The sequence below is a fragment of the Cannabis sativa genome, chromosome 3 (assembly GCF_029168945.1).
Source record: "Cannabis sativa cultivar Pink pepper isolate KNU-18-1 chromosome 3, ASM2916894v1, whole genome shotgun sequence".
NCBI classification, from domain to species: Eukaryota; Viridiplantae; Streptophyta; class Magnoliopsida; order Rosales; family Cannabaceae; genus Cannabis; species Cannabis sativa.
In genome coordinates, this window is record NC_083603.1 from 12,806,644 (window position 1) to 12,829,892 (window position 23,249).

General features: G+C 33.0%; 8 protein-coding genes across 8 annotated transcripts; 3 read left to right on the forward strand and 5 right to left on the reverse strand.

Moving 5' to 3' along the window:
- Positions 1-4,129: 4,129 nt before the first annotated feature.
- LOC115703597 (uncharacterized) lies at positions 4,130-5,798 on the reverse strand. The gene is made up of 3 exons (XM_061111672.1): positions 5,434-5,798; positions 5,258-5,326; positions 4,130-4,715 (listed from the first exon to the last, which is right to left on the reverse strand). Exons 1-3 carry the CDS (start codon positions 5,668-5,670, stop codon positions 4,653-4,655), a joined length of 369 nt encoding a protein of 122 aa, XP_060967655.1. The 5' UTR covers positions 5,671-5,798; the 3' UTR covers positions 4,130-4,652.
- Positions 5,799-6,090: 292 nt separating this feature from the next.
- Positions 6,091-7,643, forward strand: LOC133035924 (uncharacterized). Its single transcript, XM_061112367.1, has 2 exons — positions 6,091-6,549; positions 7,011-7,643. Exons 1-2 carry the CDS (start codon positions 6,523-6,525, stop codon positions 7,641-7,643), a joined length of 660 nt encoding a protein of 219 aa, XP_060968350.1. The 5' UTR covers positions 6,091-6,522.
- A 200-nt stretch (positions 7,644-7,843) lies between these two features.
- LOC133035925 (uncharacterized) lies at positions 7,844-9,303 on the forward strand. Its single transcript, XM_061112368.1, has 4 exons — positions 7,844-8,183; positions 8,301-8,414; positions 8,506-8,869; positions 9,003-9,303. Exons 1-4 carry the CDS (start codon positions 7,844-7,846, stop codon positions 9,301-9,303), a joined length of 1,119 nt encoding a protein of 372 aa, XP_060968351.1.
- Positions 9,304-10,091: 788 nt separating this feature from the next.
- LOC133035630 (uncharacterized) lies at positions 10,092-10,855 on the reverse strand. Its single transcript, XM_061111668.1, has 2 exons — positions 10,533-10,855; positions 10,092-10,432 (listed from the first exon to the last, which is right to left on the reverse strand). Exons 1-2 carry the CDS (start codon positions 10,826-10,828, stop codon positions 10,237-10,239), a joined length of 492 nt encoding a protein of 163 aa, XP_060967651.1. The 5' UTR covers positions 10,829-10,855; the 3' UTR covers positions 10,092-10,236.
- A 22-nt stretch (positions 10,856-10,877) lies between these two features.
- LOC133035631 (uncharacterized) lies at positions 10,878-11,994 on the reverse strand. Its single transcript, XM_061111669.1, has 2 exons — positions 11,396-11,994; positions 10,878-11,301 (listed from the first exon to the last, which is right to left on the reverse strand). The coding sequence occupies exons 1-2, from the start codon at positions 11,692-11,694 to the stop codon at positions 11,160-11,162; spliced, it is 441 nt and encodes a 146-aa protein (XP_060967652.1). The 5' UTR covers positions 11,695-11,994; the 3' UTR covers positions 10,878-11,159.
- Positions 11,995-15,488: 3,494 nt separating this feature from the next.
- LOC133035632 (uncharacterized) lies at positions 15,489-16,959 on the reverse strand. The gene is made up of 3 exons (XM_061111670.1): positions 16,375-16,959; positions 16,199-16,267; positions 15,489-15,654 (listed from the first exon to the last, which is right to left on the reverse strand). Exons 1-3 carry the CDS (start codon positions 16,609-16,611, stop codon positions 15,592-15,594), a joined length of 369 nt encoding a protein of 122 aa, XP_060967653.1. The 5' UTR covers positions 16,612-16,959; the 3' UTR covers positions 15,489-15,591.
- Positions 16,960-17,071: 112 nt separating this feature from the next.
- LOC133035926 (uncharacterized) lies at positions 17,072-19,780 on the forward strand. Its single transcript, XM_061112369.1, has 4 exons — positions 17,072-17,488; positions 17,950-18,528; positions 18,566-19,124; positions 19,242-19,780. Exons 1-4 carry the CDS (start codon positions 17,462-17,464, stop codon positions 19,778-19,780), a joined length of 1,704 nt encoding a protein of 567 aa, XP_060968352.1. The 5' UTR covers positions 17,072-17,461.
- Positions 19,781-21,032: 1,252 nt separating this feature from the next.
- On the reverse strand, positions 21,033-23,249 carry LOC133035633 (uncharacterized). Its single transcript, XM_061111671.1, has 4 exons — positions 22,335-23,249; positions 22,108-22,240; positions 21,474-21,964; positions 21,033-21,373 (listed from the first exon to the last, which is right to left on the reverse strand). Exons 1-4 carry the CDS (start codon positions 22,631-22,633, stop codon positions 21,178-21,180), a joined length of 1,119 nt encoding a protein of 372 aa, XP_060967654.1. The 5' UTR covers positions 22,634-23,249; the 3' UTR covers positions 21,033-21,177.

Below are 23,249 nucleotides of genomic sequence, written 5' to 3' on the forward strand. Positions count from 1 at the left end.
TCGGGAGCTCGGTTTGACTAAATAGAATGTACTTTTATATTTTGATAGCTTTAAATGCAGAACTGCACTTGGAGCTCCACATAAAAGTTGTAGATCTCGTTCTTAGGTTTTCAAAACATTTTAAATCGTCTAATTCTGAGTTATATTGAAGGAGTTATGAAAAAAATATTGATCTGAGTACATGACACGAATTTCCTAGGAACCTATGCCCAACACTTAAGCACCACTGGGACAGCCAGAGGACGTATGACATCGGTACAAGTTGTGGAAAACAATTTTTTTAATTAGATTTAAATGGATTTTTAGGGTTATATGAATATGGCTTTTAGACTTTATTTTAAGGGAGTTTTTATTGAATTTTTGAGAGAAAACTTATAAAAATGGATGAAGAGGAAGATTACATCATCAATTCTTTATCAATGTAGTTATTTTATTCTCCTATATCTTTATTTTTTAATTATGATTACGATTGTGATTATGATGATTAGTATGCAGTAGTTTCTTTGAGTAATTTGCGGCATAACCTTCTTAAGTGACCAGGTTTTTGTAACTAACCCCCAATTCTAAAATTTTTGGTGGTAAAACTTCCTAAACCCAATTCTGTTAGCACTTAGCCCTTTCCATCTATTTTTGGGTGTTAAGTGCCAAGTTGGAATGTCTACGTGTACACAGTGTACACGTGGCACAGTTTAATTAGTTTTTAATAAATATTTAAAATTAACATAAAAAATTAATTATTTTAAAAATAAAAAATTAAAAAATTTCTTTTTTCTTTTAAAATTAAAAATTTTATTTTAATATTTTTTTTCTTTTTCTTTTCTTTCTCTTTGCATTCAAAAAACCCTGATCCACCATAACCCTAGAATCCCCGAATCCTTCAAATCGCGATCACCATCAGACCCACCAAGACCTAGGAAATCGCCAAAACCCTCTTGATCTCGATCAAAATGACGACGAAGTCGATGACCCAGAAGACCTTCCGGCTCCATCTCCTCGAACGGGCGAGAGCAATCTCATGCCCTCCCTGGCGGCCACTGCCTTAGCTACACCCAACATTACCTCTGTCTATCGTCGCGGTACGAAGCGGAAGAAGATTGTTAATAAGAGAAATCCTAGAAACCCTAGCTGACTCGACTCCCCACCCAACTCCATGCATTGCCAACACCGATCTCCTCAGGGGTAAGATTATACGAGCAATCAACGTTAGCAAAGTCCTTGAGCAGATCAAGCCCAACCGCACTGAGCTTCTCAGCGACGAGGATCGTAGGCTTGGCATCAAGACCAACGGAGACAATCAATACCAGGCGACGAGACTGCTGACGCCACCGGGGGTTGAGCGAGACAGAGAAAGCAGAGGAGAGAGGGAGCTTGGATGAGAAAGGGAAGCGTTTCTTAGAGGGTTGAGTCAAAGGGTTTGAGAAGTTGAGACAGCCATTGGAGGAAGTGGTGGTGACTAGGGTTTCAAGGATGAAGATGGCTGTGCGTGAAGATAGAAGAAGAAGAAGAAGAAGAAAGAAAAAGAAAAGAAAATGAAAGAAAAAAAAATATAAAAATAATTTTGTAATTTTAATTTTTTTTTAATTTTTAGAGAAAAAAGAATTTTTTTTTATTTTGTATTTTTAAAATTATTTTTTTTTATTTTAATTTTAAATACTTATTACGTGGACTAATTAAATTGTGCCACGTGTACAATTTATACATGTAGACATTCCAACCTGGCACTTAACACCCAAAAATAGATGGAAAGGGCTAAGTGCTAACAGAACTTAGGTTTAGGAGATTTTACCACCAAAATTTTAGAATTGGGGGTTAGTTGCAAAAATCTGGCTACTTAAGGAGGTTATGTCGCAAATCACTCTAGTTTCTTTTTAGTTAAGCGTTATTTCAAAACACTAAACCATGAATTCTTAATTGCTATGATGAATGTTGTTCTTTAATTTTTATGATATTAAATTAATTGTTTCTATTTTTCTATTTGAATGATATGATTATTATTTTAATTTTGTTTAGATGATCACTAAATTAAGTTTTTCTTTAATCTATTATCATCTTAAAATTATTATTCACTTAATAGTCTAGGATTCTAAGTATTTGTGATGAATTGTAATTTTTTAATATTGTCAAAAGTATTTTTGAATGTGTTGAATAATAGAACCTAGGTTAAATGATTATATGCTTCATTAATTTTTTACCTAGATCAACTTATCTCCATAGAATTTAATGTTTTATCTAAATTAAATAATTCTATCCTTCATAAATTTATTGCTTAGTTAAAAGATTTAATTACCAAGTGCTTCACCTAGATTAATTGTAATAGGAAGATTGAAAAAATTGACTGCTTGAGCATTTTTTTCGGGATTAATAGCTTAATTGAGAAATTGGAATAACATTCATTATTAATAATTAAGGATGATTGTTGATGGTAGAGATTAGGGCTGAACATCTAGACTCGCATATCCGAAAACCCGACCACCCGCCCCGACCCGTTACCGAACAAAGCCGAAAAATTAAAAACCCGTGTGGTCGGGTCGGGTCTAACCCGAAAATACTCAACACGGGTATCAGGTTCGGGTTTTAAAATAATGCATTTATTTAGTCGGGTTTTAACCCGATACCCGAACAGTACACAATTAAATTTAAAAAATATATTTTTTTATATACATTATGTACAGGAATATAAGTCTCTCTCAGAGCTCATAGAGAGACTAGGAAAAGAAATTAGAAGAAGAAGACTCAGAATAGTAGAAAAGTATTTTTCAACTCGGATTTACGCTCGAGAGTGGGTAAACCGAGTTGGGTTTAGTTGAAATGGCTGCTAAGTTGAAATGAATATATGTGTAGGGTTTGTACATGGATAAGTGTATATATACACAGTAAAATAGAAGTCTATTGGGCCGGTACTGGGCCAAAACAAATAAAGAGTAATTCTAATAACTTCTAGTGGTCTTGGAAGCTATATGATTACTTACCATGTGATACTTGAAAGATGCCTTCGTGGTTGGGGAAGTCGTCAGCCAAAAATATATAAATTTATATTATATTTTTTTGTCTCTGTGTACAGTTTATTTTTTATTTTTATTTTTTAGAGATGGGTGGAGTTATTTATTTTATTTGAAGTTTAAACTATTTAAAAAAATTATAAATTAATTCAATAAAGCTCAAAAATGTTAAAAATAGAAAAAAAGATGGTATTTTTAAAAATCAAGTAGTTTTATTTGTACCCAAAAATGAATCAATCGGATTTGGTCTAAAAACCCGAACCCGACCACATTAAACCCGCCAAATCCGACCAGAAACCCGCCATACCCGACCACCCAAAATTCGGGTTTGGTTACACATTTTAAACACCCGAAACTCGAGACCCGAACCCGACCACCCGAAAACCCGACCCGTGTGCAGCCCTACTAGAGATTAACCTTTAACTATTTCTCAAAATAGTACTCAGTGGGATAGAGCTGTACTTGCTTTTATATGGAGATAATTAGAAGTTTTGAATAAGCAATTAATTAAGGGATTTTTTCTATAATAAATTAAAAAGGGAAGCAATTTACATTTATAACCTAAAAAGGAAAAATAAACATAAATAGAAAACAAAACTTTCTATTTACAAAAATACCGACCGATACAAAAACGGAGGAGAGACCTCCTTCTTCGTGACCCAGCCAAGAAACCCCAAACAACCAAATCTCCACCATTTTTTTTTTTTCAAAAACCAAGGAAATCAGATCTGAACAAGATGTAGATCTCAACGAAAAACTAATCAAAATTCGAAAAATCCATATAAGAAAAAAAAAAAAGTATTCAACCTCCATTACTGTACAAAAAATGCAAAAACAACCTACAATCAAAAACCCAACGAGTTCAAAGGAGAGGAATCGAAGAGAAGGACATTGAGAAATCATTGAAACTCACCCATAATCGAATCAAAGAAAGAATTGAAGGTAATACAATTTCTTCATGAACCTCTTCCTATTTTTTTATTCTACATAATTGAGAATGTGTTATAAATTGAGGAAAATAGGACAAAATTGAAATAATCAGGAAATTTTATAAACCTGAACAAAAAAACAACAACAAATTGCATAAAAAAAATATTAATGCATATAATTAAATGCTACAGGATTTGAATCTGTAAACAGTTGTTTATAAGTTGTTTTCTAGTAAAATAATTGTAGTTTGGGATCTCCAAACAAGAAATGTTGAATTTATCCTTATTAACTAACGTATGCTTCAAAATAGTTGTTTAATAGTTGATTTCACAGATAAAAATATGATGATCGCAGCATATGACAACAACAAAGCACAGGAAGATTTGCAGCAACCTGGAAACAACCCAGGAACAACTTCCAAGCAACAACTATTTGCACACACAATTCAAGATGATACATTTTTTCTAGAGACAGGGACTGTGACATCAGAGACAACCATCCAACAACCAAAAAACAACACAAAAAAAAAAACTACAGGAGTAAATGAATATTTTGACTACGCAAAGCTTGTGACTGCAGAAATGGTACAACAGCTTGAAAACAACTAGGAAGAAGAAAAAGAAGTCGACAACACAAAAATGATTATCATCACTGACAAATGACATGAAACAATAGAAAAGGGAAAAACAGAAATGTACTATAAAAAACACAAAAAAAGACACCTTAGAAGGATTTTTTTTTGGGTAAGTCAAAGTCTTCATACTTTTCTGAGCTCTTAGCATGGACCTGAAAGAGGGAAAACAAAAAAAAAAAATATAAGCAACAAATTTGAACAACTAAATAAATACATTGCAAGTAACAACTAAAATGCAAAACAAAAAATAAGCAACCAGGAAAAAACCAAAAAATAACATTTAAAAAACAACTCCAATATGCTCATCCTAAAAAATGAGCAACTTCAAAGCAATATATTAACAACAATATGCAGAAAATAAAATTAAAATAGTAATTGTCAACTAAGAAATTAAATTAAACAACCTAAAAATAACTGAAAACAAACAGTTAAACAAATGTTCATAACAAGGCCATAAGTTACTGGAAAACTAATAATGCTATAAACTGTTTAATAGCACAAAAAAAAAACCAAAAAACACTAAAGAACAATACAAAAACAACATCAACAAAAAAGACATAAAAGAAATACAAAAAAAAAATGAGACAAAACATAAAATCGTCATTATAAACAGGTAAAACATTGACAAAAAGAAAACAAAGGGTGATTAAAAATTTTAAACTTAAGATAATGAGAAAATTCAAGGTAACAATACCTTGGATTTAACTTTAGGCTTCACTTCCCCATCATGCACTTCATCCTCAAAATCAAAATAAGATATAACCTAAAACAAGAAGGGGGAAAATTTTAAAACACAAAACATCATATGAGAAAACACGACAACCAGAAAAAAACTAAACAAAAATTGAAAAACAACATAACCCAACTTACATCCTTGGCAGATTTCGAAGATTTTGCTCTCTTTGTCTTACGAGACTCAATTTTATTTGGAATAGGTCTTTTCTTAGAACCAGATGGCTCTGCAACATCACTCATTCCTTTCTTCGCAATGCGCTTCAAACTCATCTTAGGATCAACTTTAGATGAATTTGTAGGAGGTTTCTTAGAAATTTTAGAAATTTTTTTAGCTGGGGAAGGTAACTTCGAACTCGACTTAGTGGTGGCCATTTATAGAAGAAGAGAAGACAATATGTGGGAGGAACAACTTACAGAGCTTATGGAAGATAATGGAGATAGTGACATAGATGAGAGGTTTAAAAATCGTGGGTTAGGGCTTTGGACGGGATGATCGTGGGTTGTGGTATTGAAGAACCAAGGAAAGAGAAAATAAAAAAAAAAAAAAAAAAAGAAAAAAAAAAAGAAAGGAGGAGTTATGGAAGTGGTGGAGTGTAAGAAGAGAGAAAACCATGACATAAGCATGGGGATAGGTATATTTGTAATTATGAAACTTTTGAAAATGTAAAATTCAAAAATAAAACTTGTATAAAAGTTTAAATAACCCAGCATTGACAAAAAAGTAAAAAAAGGACAAAAAAAGACACCAAGTGTAAAAATCTCATTAATTAAACAAGCACAACAGAGATTTTTTCTATTATAGACCAAAAATAGATGAAATTTACATTTATGGCCCTAAAAAAGGAAATAAACAAAAGTGGAAACTAAAAAGTTGGTAATTACAAAAATACCGGCTGAGAAAACGGAAACCACCATTCTCAACCATTTTTCTTCGTGACCAGCCGCAACTTCTTCGTGACCCAGCGATCCAACCCCAACAACCCAATCTCAACCATTTTTCTTCCAAATCCAGCAAAATCAAAATCTAAAAAAATGTAGAACTCCTAGGAAACCAGCTGAATCCCGAAAATCCAAAATCAAAAACGAAAAGGGAAAAAAAAAAAACCAGGAAACCTCCATTGATGTACAAAAAAAACTCAAAAACAACAATCATTGAACAAAGAAATCGCGATCAGAGGAGAAGAACCGAGTAGAAGGAGAGCTGGAAATCAAAGAAACTCACCCATGATTGAATCAGAAGGAGAATTGAAGGTAAACAAATTTTTTCATGAACGTGCAAAAAAAATTTTAGTGTAGATGAATAGAAATTTGATATTAATTGATGAAAACCGGAATAAATTGAAAAAATAATGAAATATTGATGAATCTGAGAAAAAAACAACAACGGTTTGCATGAAAATAAACATTAAGGCATATAAATAGTTGCTACAGTGTTTTATTCTGAAACTGTTGTTTACAAGTTGTTTTACAGTGGAATAATAGTTGTTTGGGATCTAGAAACTAGAAAATATGAATCTACTGTTATTAATTGGTGATCAGTTTTGAAATAGTTGTTTGATAGTTGATTTAACCTATATAAATAGTCGGTCAGAAAAAGTGTTAGATGCATAAGTTATTGTTGGAAATAGTTGTTTATTGGTTGTTTTGACAGATTAAAATAGTTGTTTGCAACTACAAAAACTGAACCAAGTAAATAATTTACATTATTTCAGGAAACGGAACCATTACAAATATTGGTGCAGAGCAATGGGCATTGGGATGACAACAGAAACTATGTTGATTATGAATCAAGTGGAGAATTAATTTCGACCAAGTGCACTTTTGAGGAACTAATGAGAATAATGATGGAAGAACTCCAATGCAACCATGAATCAACACAACTACAACTGAAATATCAACTGAAGGAAGGAGGCCAACCACTACAAATCAAGGATGACAAAAGTCTGTTGTTCTACATAAAGCTATTAACGAAGGAGGTTGATTTCACAAGGTACCCATTGTGTGTGAACAAAACCAGTAACACGGCACCACCTAACCAAACAATGGTGTGGAACAATATGATCATGGAATCGTATGAGAACAACGCAAGACAGAAGACTTGCGGCAACACTGAAACAACACGGCAACAACTTCCAAGCAACAACTATCTCAAGCAGACGATGGGATGCGGTGAAGTTGATGCATTTTTCCTAGAAACAGTAACAGTGTCATCAGAATCAACCATACAACAACCAGACAACAACAGAGAAAAAACTACAGCAGTAGATGAAGATTTTGACTTCACCGACTATGCAAAGCTTGTGGCTGCAGAAATGGTACAGCAACTAGAAAACAACCAGGAATAAGAAGAGGAAGTGGACAACACAGAAATGATGATCATCAATGACAAACGACATGAAACAATAGAGAAGGGGCAAATTTACAAGGACAAAGAAACATTGATAAGTACACTATGCTACTTTGCAATCAAGAAGACATTTCAATACAAAGTAGTGAAATCTTGCACAAAAGAATACAACATAGTGTGTTTGGACACAAACTGCAAATGGAGTTTAAAGGCTACAAAAAATGGAAACACAGAAACATTCATAATAAGGAGCTACGAAGAAGAACACACATGTGCGATTACAATAAGATTTGGAGATCAACGACAAGCTACATCAAAGTTGATAGCGGACTTTGTAAAACCAAAATTCTTGAACACGAAAACAAAGTGCAGCCCTGCGTACATAAAGACGAAATGAAAGACAAATACGGAATAAAGATGAATTACATGAAAGCATGGCGTAGTAAAGAGCGAGCACAAACCCAGCTACATGGAAATGCTAAAGAGTCGTACAATCTCTTGCCTAGATACCTGTACATGCTACAGAAAACAAATCCAGGTAAAAAAAAATTTAAAAATTTTACTTTGATAATATTTGTGGAAAAACAGTTGTTTTTGAGTTGTTATTTCGTTGAGTACATGTTGTTTGAAACAATCCTGTTTGATTAAAATTCAGGAACATTAATAGACATAGAGAAAGATGATGATGACAGTTTCAAATATGCATTTGTTGCATTGAATGCTGCTATAAAAGGTTGGCCAAACTGCAAACCAATCATCGTGGTAGACGGTACATTCCTAAAGGCCGCGTATGGAGGCACGTTGCTCACTGCCAACACACAAGATGCAATCTAAAATTTTTCCACTAGCATACTGCATAGTTGATTCTGAGAACGATAAATCGTGGGAGTGGTTCTTAAAAAAAATAAGAGAAGCATTCGGGATTCGAGAATGTCAATGCCTAATATCAGACAGACATGAAAGCATCATCAAAGCAACTAGGAAAGTGTTCCCTGAAATAACACATGGCTACTGCATCTTCCACCTCTTGTCGAACCTCAAAACAAAATTCAAGAAAAATGCAAAGCATTTCAGAGTGCCATTCTTTGCAGCTGCAAAAGCTTACACAGAAATGGAGTTTGAATTCCATATGAGGGAGCTAGACAACTTGGATAAGCGCATAAGACCGTACCTGGAGAAAATTGGCCATGAAAAATGGTCAAGGTATCATTCAGAAAACAACAGGTGAAAACTAATAAGGAGGATAAAATTAATGATATGTTCACCTATTTATAGCGTTGTATTTGCGTTGTTTTTGCGTTGCGTTTGAGTTTTTTTTCCAAAAGTAGAACTATGACAGAAACTGTCCAAATTGTAGGTACTCTACCATGACATCAAACATAGCTGAGGCACTGAACTCAGCAAATTTAGCAGCAAGGGAAACACCAGTGACAACATTAATGGAGTGCTTGAGGGCACAAATGCAAGAGTGGACATACAATAATAGAAAGGAGGCACAAAAATGCACAACAAGGCTGACACCATCATCTGAGAAAAAACTCATAGGGAACTATGTACAGTCATTGCGACTAACAGTAAGTTCAGATTATCGTTCGCATAAAGTAAAATTAAAACAGTTGTGTTTGCATAGTTTTTTGGTTGTTTTAAAGTTGGTTTAAAACTTGCAGGTGAAACCAAAGAAACTTAACCTCGTTTGAGGTGATAGATGAAGACGAGAACAAGAATAGTAAACTTGAAGGAGAAGACGTGCACATGCAATAGATTTCAAAAAGATGAAATGCCATGTAACCATGCGATCGCCGTCATGAAGGACTTGAACATAAACACATACAACTACCGTGCACAATACTACACATCAAAAGCATGGCCTGCAAACATATGAAGAAACAAGATACCCAAGTTGGAAACGTAAGAGAATGGGAACTTCCAGATTTTTGAAGAAATCATAGTGTTGCCTCCAAAGGAGAGAATCAAGTCTGGAAGGCCGAGGAAAAGAAGAATGGCAACAGCTTGGGAAACAAAGAAACAAAACAAGTGTGGCAAGTGTGGACAAAAGGGACATAACAAAAAGACCTGCAGAAGAATTACAGCATAGAAGTGGAAACAACTACACATCAACCAAAAAACAACTATATTAAAACATTTAGAAAACACATACTGCATATTACGATTGGTTGTTACATACATTTTTTTATTGTGATTTTTTATGTGGAGAGATATTGATAATAGGGAATTGGTATTATTATCATTAATATACAAAAGAACATCAAATATTATAGATAACTAATTAAATGAGTGGAAGAAGGTTGAAATTAATAAGAAGGAAAAATAAACTACATAAAGTGATTACAAATGCAATTTAGTTGTTTATCAGATGGTTGTAATAAGGTTGTTAATAGTATGCTGTCATGAGTAAGAGTAAATATAAAGATTAAAAATCCAAAAATATGAACAAATTAAAAACCAATTCCAATTAAGAAAAAAACATGATAGAAACAACAACTTGTCTATGATTATGAACATAATCTGGTAATAGAAAAAACAAAAGCTACATAAAAAAAGTAGTATTTCCAACAACAACCAATAGATAACTAAGACAAATTCTTCTTTGGACCCTTTGGAGGAGCCTCATCTTCACTATCAATAAATTCCACTTCTTTCATGCGAGCATACTTATAGAACAACACAGCAAGCCTATCACGGTGTTTCTCAACATCAAATATGGGAGGAATCGGTTTCATATCAATAAAGTATTCGGCGAACGATGCAACGAAACAACCACAGTCACTGCAAAACAACCAAAAAACAACAGCAGAAAAACTTAGAAAAGGAAAATAACATTACAAATTTTAAAAACATTTGAAAATAAAAAATAAAAACAACTTACTTAGAGGTTTGTTGAGGCAAACCATCAACCTTAACAACTTCGAAAGGGTCTAAACAAATCGGTTTGTTTTCCTTTTTGAACTCATCAAACAAAGCAAAAAAGTGGGGCAACAACACCGCAAATGGCTGACAAGCTTTGATAGCAGCACTATCTTTCATAGCAGTCGACAAGGAGTTGTACATGTACACACGCCTTTCCTCAATATTCAATCGACCAAGAATCCAATGTGATTCAGTCTCCATATGGATGATAAAGAAAACATGATCGCACAAATGCCAAGGGGAACCACATAACATTTTTCTACCTCTTATATAATCAGCAATGGCATGTCAAGTGCGATTATCAAAGAAAGATTTTTTTTCTGTGCAATAAATTTTTCATACAAAGCATGAATGGTTTTGAAGAATAAGCAATCGGTGGTTGTGAACTTAACCTTTGGCTCCTTTGCATACTTTCCTTTTTTACGTAGATAGTAAAAAATGATGTCCAGATGCTGAACAAAAAAAAATGATAAATGTTGGAAAATCAGAAAATGAATTATATTTCAACAACTTAAAAACAACCAACAAACAACATGAATAAAACTATAGACTGAAATTTTTGAAAAAAATCAAAAGAAAAAATAAATTAACTTACGTAATTAGTCAAACATTGGCCAGGATATGCAAGCTTGTGGAACCACATCTTGGTTGCAACATCTTCCACGCCAAAACGAAAAGGGGGAACAATCTTATCCTTACCCTTCAAGTAAACCTTCTCCTTATCATGCCTAACATTTTTAAAAAAAAAAGTGAAACATAAATAGTAAAGTAAAAAACAAAAAATACAAAAAAACAACAAAGGTGCTGAAAATAAACACTTACGGATCTTTCTTCGATCGGCGTCCTTCACCAAGCCACAAGTCAAAATCAATCTCGTCTTTATGTTCTACATCTTCACCAATCTTATCATCGAGAGGACACAACCCAGCCACATACTTAACAACTCCATAACCAGAACCATCTTTAGAACTAGAAATGGAAGAGTCATACTCCATAAACGGAGACGTCAGCGCTATGGGTTTCTTAGATTTCCTCTTGTCAACAAGAGGAGTTTCTTCAACGGGAATTGGGTCATCTTCAAGTTCAATGTTAGAATCAACATTGAGACCTGTTGCACCCATCTAATATATTTTTTCCACAAAAATGAAAGAAAATAGACAGTGTTAAACACAAAAAGTATGAAGAAACTAAAAAACAACCAAAAAAAAAAAAAAATATACCTCAAAACAAACAAGACGACGATCCGTAACCTCAACATTTTCAGAAACTAAAATCTGTTTACAAGGATCACCACCAATTCCATCTGAAGACATCTGTTTATATATGGTATTAAAAAGGAATTAGAGCATGGTTAAAAAATAACAACCTTTACACAACCAAAAAACAACACAAAAGCAACATTACCATAAGCTCAACTGCTTTTACCCGGATGAAACGAGCCTCAACATCTATTTGAGTAGGGCCGTCATTGAAATCAACGAAATTCTTGATACAGAAAATAAAGGAAAAAGAAAATGGAAAAAAGTGAAGTTATTTTTTGTGAAATACTTGAACAACTAAAAAAAAACTACATAACAAAATAAAAACAACAAGTAAAATAATAAGACCAACAATAAATTCCGAACAACAAAATCTACAAACACAGCCATATAAATAACATAATAAATACAAATAAATAGTCTGAAAATAGTTGCAAATTTCTGAAAAATAAAACATAACAAGAGACATAACAATAACATAGAAAGGGAAGCGTTTCTTAGAGGGTTGAGTCAAAGGGTTTGAGAAGTTGAGACAGCCATTGGAGGAAGTGGTGGTGACTAGGGTTTCAAGGATGAAGATGGCTGTGCGTGAAGATAGAAGAAGAAGAAGAAGAAGAAAGAAAAAGAAAAGAAAATGAAAGAAAAAAAAATATAAAAATAATTTTGTAATTTTAATTTTTTTTTAATTTTTAGAGAAAAAAGAATTTTTTTTTTATTTTGTATTTTTAAAATTATTTTTTTTTATTTTAATTTTAAATACTTATTACGTGGACTAATTAAATTGTGCCACGTGTACAATTTATACATGTAGACATTCCAACCTGGCACTTAACACCCAAAAATAGATGGAAAGGGCTAAGTGCTAACAGAACTTAGGTTTAGGAGATTTTACCACCAAAATTTTAGAATTGGGGGTTAGTTGCAAAAATCTGGCTACTTAAGGAGGTTATGTCGCAAATCACTCTAGTTTCTTTTTAGTTAAGCGTTATTTCAAAACACTAAACCATGAATTCTTAATTGCTATGATGAATGTTGTTCTTTAATTTTTATGATATTAAATTAATTGTTTCTATTTTTCTATTTGAATGATATGATTATTATTTTAATTTTGTTTAGATGATCACTAAATTAAGTTTTTCTTTAATCTATTATCATCTTAAAATTATTATTCACTTAATAGTCTAGGATTCTAAGTATTTGTGATGAATTGTAATTTTTTAATATTGTCAAAAGTATTTTTGAATGTGTTGAATAATAGAACCTAGGTTAAATGATTATATGCTTCATTAATTTTTTACCTAGATCAACTTATCTCCATAGAATTTAATGTTTTATCTAAATTAAATAATTCTATCCTTCATAAATTTATTGCTTAGTTAAAAGATTTAATTACCAAGTGCTTCACCTAGATTAATTGTAATAGGAAGATTGAAAAAATTGACTGCTTGAGCATTTTTTTCGGGATTAATAGCTTAATTGAGAAATTGGAATAACATTCATTATTAATAATTAAGGATGATTGTTGATGGTAGAGATTAGGGCTGAACATCTAGACCCGCATATCTGAAAACCCGACCACCCGCCCTGACCCGCTACCGAAAAAAGCCGAAAAATTTAAAACCCGTGTGGTCGGATCGGGTCTAACCCGAAAATACTCAACACAGGTATCGGGTTCGGGTTTTAAAATAATGCATTTATTTAGTCGGGTTTTAACCCGATACCCGAACAATATACAATTAAATTTAAAATATATATTTTTTTATATACATTATGTACATGAATATAAGTCTCTCTCAGAGCTCATGGAGAGACCAAGGGAAGAAATTAGAAGAAGAAGACTCAAAATAGTAGAAAAACATTTTTCAACTCGGATTTACGTTCAAGAGTGGGTAAACCGAGTTGGGTTTAGTTGAAATGGCTGCTAAGTTGAAATGAATATATGTGTAGGGTTTGTACATGGATAAGTGTATATATACACAGTAAAATAGAAGTCTATTGGGCCGGTACTGGGCCAAAACAAATAAAGAGTAATTCTAATAACTTCTAGTGGTCTTGGAAGCTATATGATTACTTACCATGTGATACTTGAAAGATGCCTTCGTGGTTGGGGAAGTCGTCAGCCAAAAATATATAAATTTATATTATATTTTTTTGTCTCTGTGTACAGTTTATTTTTTATTTTTATTTTTTAGAGATGGGTGGAGTTATTTATTTTATTTGAAGTTTAAACTATTTAAAAAAATTATAAATTAATTCAATAAAGCTCAAAAATGTTAAAAATAGAAAAAAAGATGGTATTTTTAAAAATCAAGTAGTTTTATTTGTACCCAAAAATGAATCAATCGGATTTGGTCTAAAAACCCGAACCCGACCACATTAAACCCGCCAAATCCGACCAGAAACCCGCCATACCCGACCACCCAAAATTCGGGTTTGGTTACACATTTTAAACACCCGAAACTCGAGACCCGAACCCGACCACCCGAAAACCCGACCCGTGTGCAGCCCTACTAGAGATTAACCTTTAACTATTTCTCAAAATAGTACTCAGTGGGATAGAGCTGTACTTGCTTTTATATGGAGATAATTAGAAGTTTTGAATAAGCAATTAATTAAGGGATTTTTTCTATAATAAATTAAAAAGGGAAGCAATTTACATTTATAACCTAAAAAGGAAAAATAAACATAAATAGAAAACAAAACTTTCTATTTACAAAAATACCAGCCAGTCACAAAAAACGGAGGAGAGACCTCCTTCTTCGTGACCCAGCCAAGAAACCCCAAACAACCAAATCTCCACCATTTTTTTTTTTCAAAAACCAAGGAAATCAGATCTGAACAAGATGTAGATCTCAACGAAAAACTAATCAAAATTCGAAAAATCCATATAAGAAAAAAAAAAGTATTCAACCTCCATTACTGTACAAAAAATGCAAAAACAACCTACAATCAAAAACCCAACGAGTTCAAAGGAGAGGAATCGAAGAGAAGGACATTGAGAAATCATTGAAACTCACCCATAATCGAATCAAAGAAAGAATTGAAGGTAATACAATTTCTTCATGAACCTCTTCCTATTTTTTTATTCTACATAATTGAGAATGTGTTATAAATTGAGGAAAATAGGACAAAATTGAAATAATCAGGAAATTTTATAAACCTGAACAAAAAAACAACAACAAATTGCATAAAAAAAAATATTAATGCATATAATTAAATGCTATAGGATTTGAATACGTAAAATGATTGTTTATAAGTTGTTTTCTAGTAAAATAATTGTAGTTTGGGATCTCCAAACAAGAAATGTTGAATTTATCCTTATTAACTAACGTATGCTTCAAAATAGTTGTTTAATAGTTGATTTCACAGATAAAAATATGATGATCGCAGCATATGACAACAACAAAGCACAGGAAGATTTGCAGCAACCTGGAAACAACCCAGGAACAACTTCCAAGCAACAACTATTTGCACACACAATTCAAGATGATACATTTTTTCTAGAGACAGGGACTGTGACATCAGAGACAACCATCCAACAACCAAAAAACAACACAAAAAAAAAAAACTACAGGAGTAAATGAATATTTTGACTACGCAAAGCTTGTATTTGCGAAATGGTACAACAGCTTGAAAACAACTAGGAAGAAGAAAAAGAAGTCGACAACACAAAAATGATTATCATCACTGACAAATGACATGAAACAATAGAAAAGGGAAAAACAGAAATGTACTATAAAAAACACAAAAAAAGACACCTTAGAAGGATTTTTTTTTGGGTAAGTCAAAGTCTTCATACTTTTCTGAGCTCTTAGCATGGACCTGAAAGAGGGAAAACAAAAAAAAAAAATATAAGCAACAAATTTGAACAACTAAATAAATACATTGCAAGTAACAACTAAAATGCAAAACAAAAAATAAGCAACCAGGAAAAAACCAAAAAATAACATTTAAAAAACAACTCCAATATGCTCATCCTAAAAAATGAGCAACTTCAAAGCAATATATTAACAACAATATGCAGAAAATAAAATTAAAATAGTAATTGTCAACTAAGAAATTAAATTAAACAACCTAAAAATAACTGAAAACAAACAGTTAAACAAATGTTCATAACAAGGCCATAAGTTACTGGAAAACTAATAATGCTATAAACTGTTTAATAGCACAAAAAAAAAAAACCAAAAAACACTAAAGAACAATACAAAAACAACATCAACAAAAAAGACATAAAAGAAATACAAAAAAAAAATGAGACAAAACATAAAATCGTCATTATAAACAGGTAAAACATTGACAAAAAGAAAACAAAGGGTGATTAAAAATTTTAAACTTAAGATAATGAGAAAATTCAAGGTAACAATACCTTGGATTTAACTTTAGGCTTCACTTCCCCATCATGCACTTCATCCTCAAAATCAAAATAAGATATAACCTAAAACAAGAAGGGGGAAAATTTTAAAACACAAAACATCATATGAGAAAACACGACAACCAGAAAAAAACTAAACAAAAATTGAAAAACAACATAACCCAACTTACATCCTTGGCAGATTTCGAAGATTTTGCTCTCTTTGTCTTACGAGACTCAATTTTATTTGGAATAGGTCTTTTCTTAGAACCAGATGGCTCTGCAACATCACTCATTCCTTTCTTCGCAATGCGCTTCAAACTCATCTTAGGATCAACTTTAGATGAATTTGTAGGAGGTTTCTTAGAAATTTTAGAAATTTTTTTAGCTGGGGAAGGTAACTTCGAACTCGACTTAGTGGTGGCCATTTATAGAAGAAGAGAAGACAATATGTGGGAGGAACAACTTACAGAGCTTATGGAAGATAATGGAGATAGTGACATAGATGAGAGGTTTAAAAATCGTGGGTTAGGGCTTTGGACGGGATGATCGTGGGTTGTGGTATTGAAGAACCAAGGAAAGAGAAACAGAAAATAAAAAAAAAAAAAGAAAAAAAAAGAAAGGAGGAGTTATGGAAGTGGTGGAGTGTAAGAAGAGAGAAAACCATGACATAAGCATGGGGATAGGTATATTTGTAATTATGAAACTTTTGAAAATGTAAAATTGAAAAATAAAACTTGTATAAAAGTTTAAATAACCCAGCATTGACAAAAAAGTAAAAAAAGGACAAAAAAAGACACCAAGTGTAAAAATCTCATTAATTAAACAAGCACAACAGAGATTTTTTCTATTATAGACCAAAAATAGATGAAATTTACATTTATGGCCCTAAAAAAGGAAATAAACAAAAGTGGAAACTAAAAAGTTGGTAATTACAAAAATACCGGCTGAGAAAACGGAAACCACCATTCTCAACCATTTTTCTTCGTGACCAGCCGCAGCTTCTTCGTGACCCAGCGATCCAACCCCAACAACCCAATCTCAACCATTTTTCTTCCAAATCCAGCAAAATCAAAATCTAAAAAAATGTAGAACTCCTAGGAAACCAGCTGAATCCCGAAAATCCAAAATCAAAAACGAAAAGGAAAAAAAAAAAAACCAGGAAACCTCCATTGATGTACAAAAAAAACTCAAAAACAACAATCATTGAACAAAGAAATCGCGATCAGAGGAGAAGAACCGAGTAGAAGGAGAGCTGGAAATCAAAGAAACTCACCCATGATTGAATCAGAAGGAGAATTGAAGGTAAACAAATTTTTTCATGAACGTGCAAAAAAAATTTTAGTGTAGATGAATAGAAATTTGATATTAAATGATGAAAACCGGAATAAATTGAAAAAATAATGAAATATTGATGAATCTGAGAAAAAAACAACAACGGTTTGCATGAAAATAAACATTAAGGCATATAAATAGTTGCTACAGTGTTTTATTCTGAAACTGTTGTTTACAAGTTGTTTTACAGTGGAATAATAGTTGTTTGGGATCTAGAAACTGGAAAATATGAATCTACTGTTATTAATTGGTGATCAGTTTTGAAATAGTTGTTTGATAGTTGATTTAACCTATATAAATAGTCGGTCAGAAAAAGTGTTAGATGCATAAGTTATTGTTGGAAATAGTTGTTTATTGGTTGTTTTGACAGATTAAAATAGTTGTTTGCAACTACAAAAACTGAACCAAGTAAATAATTTACATTATTTCAGGAAACGGAACCATTACAAATATTGGTGCAGAGCAATGGGCATTGGGATGACAACAGAAACTATGTTGATTATGAATCAAGTGGAGAATTAATTTCGACCAAGTGCACTTTTGAGGAACTAATGAGAATAATGATGGAAGAACTCCAATGCAACCATGAATCAACACAACTACAACTGAAATATCAACTGAAGGAAGGAGGCCAACCACTACAAATCAAGGATGACAAAAGTCTGTTGTTCTACATAAAGCTATTAACGAAGGAGGTTGATTTCACAAGGTACCCATTGTGTGTGAACAAAACCAGTAACACGGCACCACCTAACCAAACAATGGTGTGGAACAATATGATCATGGAATCATATGAGAACAACGCAGCACAGGAAGACTTGCAGCAACCTGGAAACAACACGGCAACAACTTCCAAGCAACAACTATCTGCGCAGACGATGGGATCTGGTGAAGTTGATGCATTTTTCCTAGAAACAGTAACAGTGTCATCAGAATCAACCATACAACAACCAGACAACAACAGAGAAAAAACTACAGCAGTAGATGAAGATTTTGACTTCACCGACTATGCAAAGCTTGTGGCTGCAGAAATGGTACAGCAACTAGAAAACAACCGGGGAAGAAGAAGAGGAAGTGGACAACACAGAAATGATGATCATCAATGACAAACGACATGAAACAATAGAGAAGGGGCAAATTTACAAGGACAAAGAAACATTGATAAGTACACTATGCTACTTTGCAATCAAGAAGACATTTCAATACAAAGTAGTGAAATCTTGCACAAAAGAATACAACATAGTGTGTTTGGACACAAACTGCAAATGGAGTTTAAAGGCTACAAAAAATGGAAACACAGAAACATTCATAATAAGGAGCTACGAAGAAGAACACACATGTGCAGTTACAATAAGATTTGGAGATCAACGACAAGCTACATCAAAGTTGATAGCAGACTTTGTAAAACCAAAATTCTTGAACCTGAAAACAAAGTGCAGCCCTGCAGACATAAAGACAGAAATGAAAGACAAATACGGAATAAAGATGAATTACATGAAAGCATGGCGTAGTAAAGAGCGAGCACAAACCCAGCTACATGGAAATGCTAAAGAGTCGTACAATCTCTTGCCTAGATACCTGTACATGCTACAGAAAACAAATCCAGGTAAAAAAAAATTTAAAAATTTTACTTTGATAATATTTGTGGAAAAACAGTTGTTTTTGAGTTGTTATTTCGTTGAGTACATGTTGTTTGAAACAATCCTGTTTGATTAAAATTCAGGAACATTAATAGACATAGAGAAAGATGATGATGACAGTTTCAAATATGCATTTGTTGCATTGAATGCTGCTATAAAAGGTTGGCCAAACTGCAAACCAATCATCGTGGTAGACGGTACATTCCTAAAGGCCGCGTATGGAGGCACGTTGCTCACTGCCAACACACAAGATGCAGAATCTAAAATTTTTCCACTAGCATACTGCATAGTTGATTCTGAGAACGATAAATCGTGGGAGTGGTTCTTAAAAAAAATAAGAGAAGCATTCGGGGTTCGAGAATGTCAATGCCTAATATCAGACAGACATGAAAGCATCATCAAAGCAACTAGGAAAGTGTTCCCTGAAATAACACATGGCTACTGCATCTTCCACCTCTTGTCGAACCTCAAAACAAAATTCAAGAAAAATGCAAAGCATTTCAGAGTGCCATTCTTTGCAGCTGCAAAAGCTTACACAGAAATGGAGTTTGAATTCCATATGAGGGAGCTAGACAACTTGGATAAGCGCATAAGACCGTACACTGGAGAAAATTGGCCATGAAAAATGGTCAAGGTATCATTCAGAAAACAACAGGTGAAAACTAATAAGGAGGATAAAATTAATGATATGTTCACCTATTTATAGCGTTGTATTTGCGTTGTTTTTGCGTTGCGTTTGAGTTTTTTTCCAAAAGTAGAACTATGACGAACTGTCCAAATTGTAGGTACTCTACCATGACATCAAACATAGCTGAGGCACTGAACTCAGCAAATTTAGCGACAAGGGAAACACCGGTGACAACATTAATGGAGTGCTTCGAGGGCACAAATGCAAGAGTGGACATACAATAATAGAAAGGAGGCACAAAAATGCACAACAAGGCCGACACCATCATCTCGAGAAAAACTCATAGGGAACTATGTACAGTCATTGCGACTAACAGTAAGTTCAGATTATCGTTCGCATAAAGTAAAATTAAAACAGTTGTGTTTGCATAGTTTTTTGGTTGTTTTAAAGTTGGTTTAAAACTTGCAGGTGAAACCAGCACAAACCAGAACCTGTTTGAGGTGATAGATGAAGACAGAACAAGAATAGTAAACTTGAAGGAGAAGACGTGCACATGCAATAGATTTCAAAAAGATGAAATGCCATGTAACCATGCAGTCGCCGTCATGAAGGACTTGAACATAAACACATACAACTACTGTGCACAATACTACACATCAAAAGCATGGCTGCAAACATATGAAGAAACAGTATACCCAGTTGGAAACGTAAGAGAATGGGAACTTCCAGATTTTTGAAGAAATCATAGTGTTGCCTCCGAAGGAGAGAATCAAGTACGGAAGGCCAAGGAAAAGAAGAATGGCAAAGGCTTGGGAAACAAAGAAACAAAACAAGTGTGGCAAGTGTGGACAAAAGGGACATAACAAAAAGACCTCGGAAGAATTACAAGATAGAAGTGGAAACAACTACACATCAACCAAAAAACAACTATATTAAAACATTTAGAAAACACATACTGCATATTACGATTGGTTGTTACATACATTTTTTTATTGTGATTTTTTATGTGGAGAGATATTGATAATAGGGAATTGGTATTATTATCATTAATATACAAAAGAACATCAAATATTATAGATAACTAATTAAATGAGTGGAAGAAGGTTGAAATTAATAAGAAGGAAAAATAAACTACATAAAGTGATTACAAATGCAATTTAGTTGTTTATCAGATGGTTGTAATAAGGTTGTTAATAGTATGCTGTCATGAGTAAGAGTAAATATAAAGATTAAAAATCCAAAAATATGAACAAATTAAAAACCAATTCCAATTAAGAAAAAAACATGATAGAAACAACAACTTGTCTATGATTATGAACATAATCTGGTAATAGAAAAAACAAAAGCTACATAAAAAAAAAGTAGTATTTCCAACAACAACCAATAGATAACTAAGACAAATTCTTCTTTGGACCCTTTGGAGGAGCCTCATCTTCACTATCAATAAATTCCACTTCTTTCATGCGAGCATACTTATAGAACAACACAGCAAGCCTATCACGGTGTTTCTCAACATCAAATATGGGAGGAATCGGTTTCATATCAATAAAGTATTCGGCGAACGATGCAACGAAACAACCACAGTCACTGCAAAACAACCAAAAAACAACAGCAGAAAAACTTAGAAAAGGAAAATAACATTACAAATTTTAAAAACATTTGAAAATAAAAAATAAAAACAACTTACTTAGAGGTTTGTTGAGGCAAACCATCAACCTTAACAACTTCGAAAGGGTCTAAACAAATCGGTTTGTTTTCCTTTTTGAACTCATCAAACAAAGCAAAAAAGTGGGGCAACAACACCGCAAATGGCTGACAAGCTTTGATAGCAGCACTATCTTTCATAGCAGTCGACAAGGAGTTGTACATGTACACACGCCTTTCCTCAATATTCAATCGACCAAGAATCCAATGTGATTCAGTCTCCATATGGATGATAAAGAAAACATGATCGCACAAATGCCAAGGGGAACCACATAACATTTTTCTACCTCTTATATAATCAGCAATGGCATGCTGGGCAGTTATCAAAGAAAGATTTTTTTTCTGTGCAATAAATTTTTCATACAAAGCATGAATGGTTTTGAAGAATAAGCAATCGGTGGTTGTGAACTTAACCTTTGGCTCCTTTGCATACTTTCCTTTTTTACGTAGATAGTAAAAAATGATGTCCAGATGCTGAACAAAAAAAAATGATAAATGTTGGAAAATCATAAAATGAATTATATTTCAACAACTTAAAAACAACCAACAAACAACATGAATAAAACTATAGACTGAAATTTTTGAAAAAAATCAAAAGAAAAAATAAATTAACTTACAGAATTAGTCAAACATTGGCCAGGATATGCAAGCTTGTGGAACCACATCTTGGTTGCAACATCTTCCACGCCAAAACGAAAAGGGGGAACAATCTTATCCTTACCCTTCAAGTAAACCTTCTCCTTATCATGCCTAACATTTTTTAAAAAAAAAGTGAAACATAAATAGTAAAGTAAAAAACAAAAAATACAAAAAAACAACAAAGGTGCTGAAAATAAACACTTACGGATCTTTCTTCGATCGGCGTCCTTCACCAAGCCACAAGTCAAAATCAATCTCGTCTTTATGTTCTACATCTTCACCAATCTTATCATCGAGAGGACACAACCCAGCCACATACTTAACAACTCCATAACCAGAACCATCTTTAGAACTAGAAATGGAAGAGTCATACTCCATAAACGGAGACGTCAGCGCTATGGGTTTCTTAGATTTCCTCTTGTCAAAAAGAGGAGTTTCTTCAACGGGAATTGGGTCATCTTCAAGTTCAATGTTAGAATCAACATTGAGACCTGTTGCACCCATCTAATATATTTTTTCCACAAAAATGAAAGAAAATAGACAGTGTTAAACACAAAAAGTATGAAGAAACTAAAAAACAACCAAAAAAAAAAAAAATATACCTCAAAACAAACAAGACGACGATCCGTAACCTCAACATTTTCAGAAACTAAAATCTGTTTACAAGGATCACCACCAATTCCATCTGAAGACATCTGTTTATATATGGTATTAAAAAGGAATTAGAGCATGGTTAAAAAATAACAACCTTTACACAACCAAAAAACAACACAAAAGCAACATTACCATAAGCTCAACTGCTTTTACCCCGGACTGAACAGTAGCCTCAACATCTATTTGAGTAGGGCCGTCATTGAAATCAACGAAATTCTTGATACAGAAAATAAAGGAAAAAGAAAATGGAAAAAAGTGAAGTTATTTTTTGTGAAATACTTGAACAACTAAAAAAAAACTACATAACAAAATAAAAACAACAAGTAAAATAATAAGACCAACAATAAATTCCGAACAACAAAATCTACAAACACAGCCATATAAATAACATAATAAATACAAATAAATAGTCTGAAAATAGTTGCAAATTTCTGAAAAATAAAACATAACAAGAGACATAACAATA

Coding starts and splice junctions, on each gene's coding strand:
- LOC133035631 (XM_061111669.1), bottom strand. CDS start 11,694: ATGGGTGCAACAGGTCTCAATGTTGATTCTAACATTGAACTTGAAGAT. Junction 11,302..11,395: donor CGCCGATCGAAGAAAGATCC/GTAAGTGTTTAT, acceptor TAAAAATGTTAG/GCATGATAAGGAGAAGGTTT.
- LOC133035925 (XM_061112368.1), top strand. CDS start 7,844: ATGGAGTTTAAAGGCTACAAAAAATGGAAACACAGAAACATTCATAAT. Junction 8,184..8,300: donor GCTACAGAAAACAAATCCAG/GTAAAAAAAAAT, acceptor ATTAAAATTCAG/GAACATTAATAGACATAGAG. Junction 8,415..8,505: donor ACCAATCATCGTGGTAGACG/GTACATTCCTAA, acceptor CATACTGCATAG/TTGATTCTGAGAACGATAAA.
- LOC133035630 (XM_061111668.1), bottom strand. CDS start 10,828: ATGTTATGTGGTTCCCCTTGGCATTTGTGCGATCATGTTTTCTTTATC. Junction 10,433..10,532: donor TTGCCTCAACAAACCTCTAA/GTAAGTTGTTTT, acceptor GTTGTTTTGCAG/TGACTGTGGTTGTTTCGTTG.
- LOC133035926 (XM_061112369.1), top strand. CDS start 17,462: ATGATTGAATCAGAAGGAGAATTGAAG. Junction 17,489..17,949: donor AATCAGAAGGAGAATTGAAG/GTAAACAAATTT, acceptor ACATTATTTCAG/GAAACGGAACCATTACAAAT. Junction 19,125..19,241: donor GCTACAGAAAACAAATCCAG/GTAAAAAAAAAT, acceptor ATTAAAATTCAG/GAACATTAATAGACATAGAG.
- LOC115703597 (XM_061111672.1), bottom strand. CDS start 5,670: ATGGCCACCACTAAGTCGAGTTCGAAGTTACCTTCCCCAGCTAAAAAA. Junction 5,327..5,433: donor CTTCGAAATCTGCCAAGGAT/GTAAGTTGGGTT, acceptor TTCTTGTTTTAG/GTTATATCTTATTTTGATTT. Junction 4,716..5,257: donor AGCCTAAAGTTAAATCCAAG/GTATTGTTACCT, acceptor TCCCTCTTTCAG/GTCCATGCTAAGAGCTCAGA.
- LOC133035633 (XM_061111671.1), bottom strand. CDS start 22,633: ATGGGTGCAACAGGTCTCAATGTTGATTCTAACATTGAACTTGAAGAT. Junction 21,965..22,107: donor GCCAATGTTTGACTAATTCT/GTAAGTTAATTT, acceptor TTTTTTGTTCAG/CATCTGGACATCATTTTTTA. Junction 21,374..21,473: donor TTGCCTCAACAAACCTCTAA/GTAAGTTGTTTT, acceptor GTTGTTTTGCAG/TGACTGTGGTTGTTTCGTTG.
- LOC133035632 (XM_061111670.1), bottom strand. CDS start 16,611: ATGGCCACCACTAAGTCGAGTTCGAAGTTACCTTCCCCAGCTAAAAAA. Junction 16,268..16,374: donor CTTCGAAATCTGCCAAGGAT/GTAAGTTGGGTT, acceptor TTCTTGTTTTAG/GTTATATCTTATTTTGATTT. Junction 15,655..16,198: donor AGCCTAAAGTTAAATCCAAG/GTATTGTTACCT, acceptor TCCCTCTTTCAG/GTCCATGCTAAGAGCTCAGA.
- LOC133035924 (XM_061112367.1), top strand. CDS start 6,523: ATGATTGAATCAGAAGGAGAATTGAAG. Junction 6,550..7,010: donor AATCAGAAGGAGAATTGAAG/GTAAACAAATTT, acceptor ACATTATTTCAG/GAAACGGAACCATTACAAAT.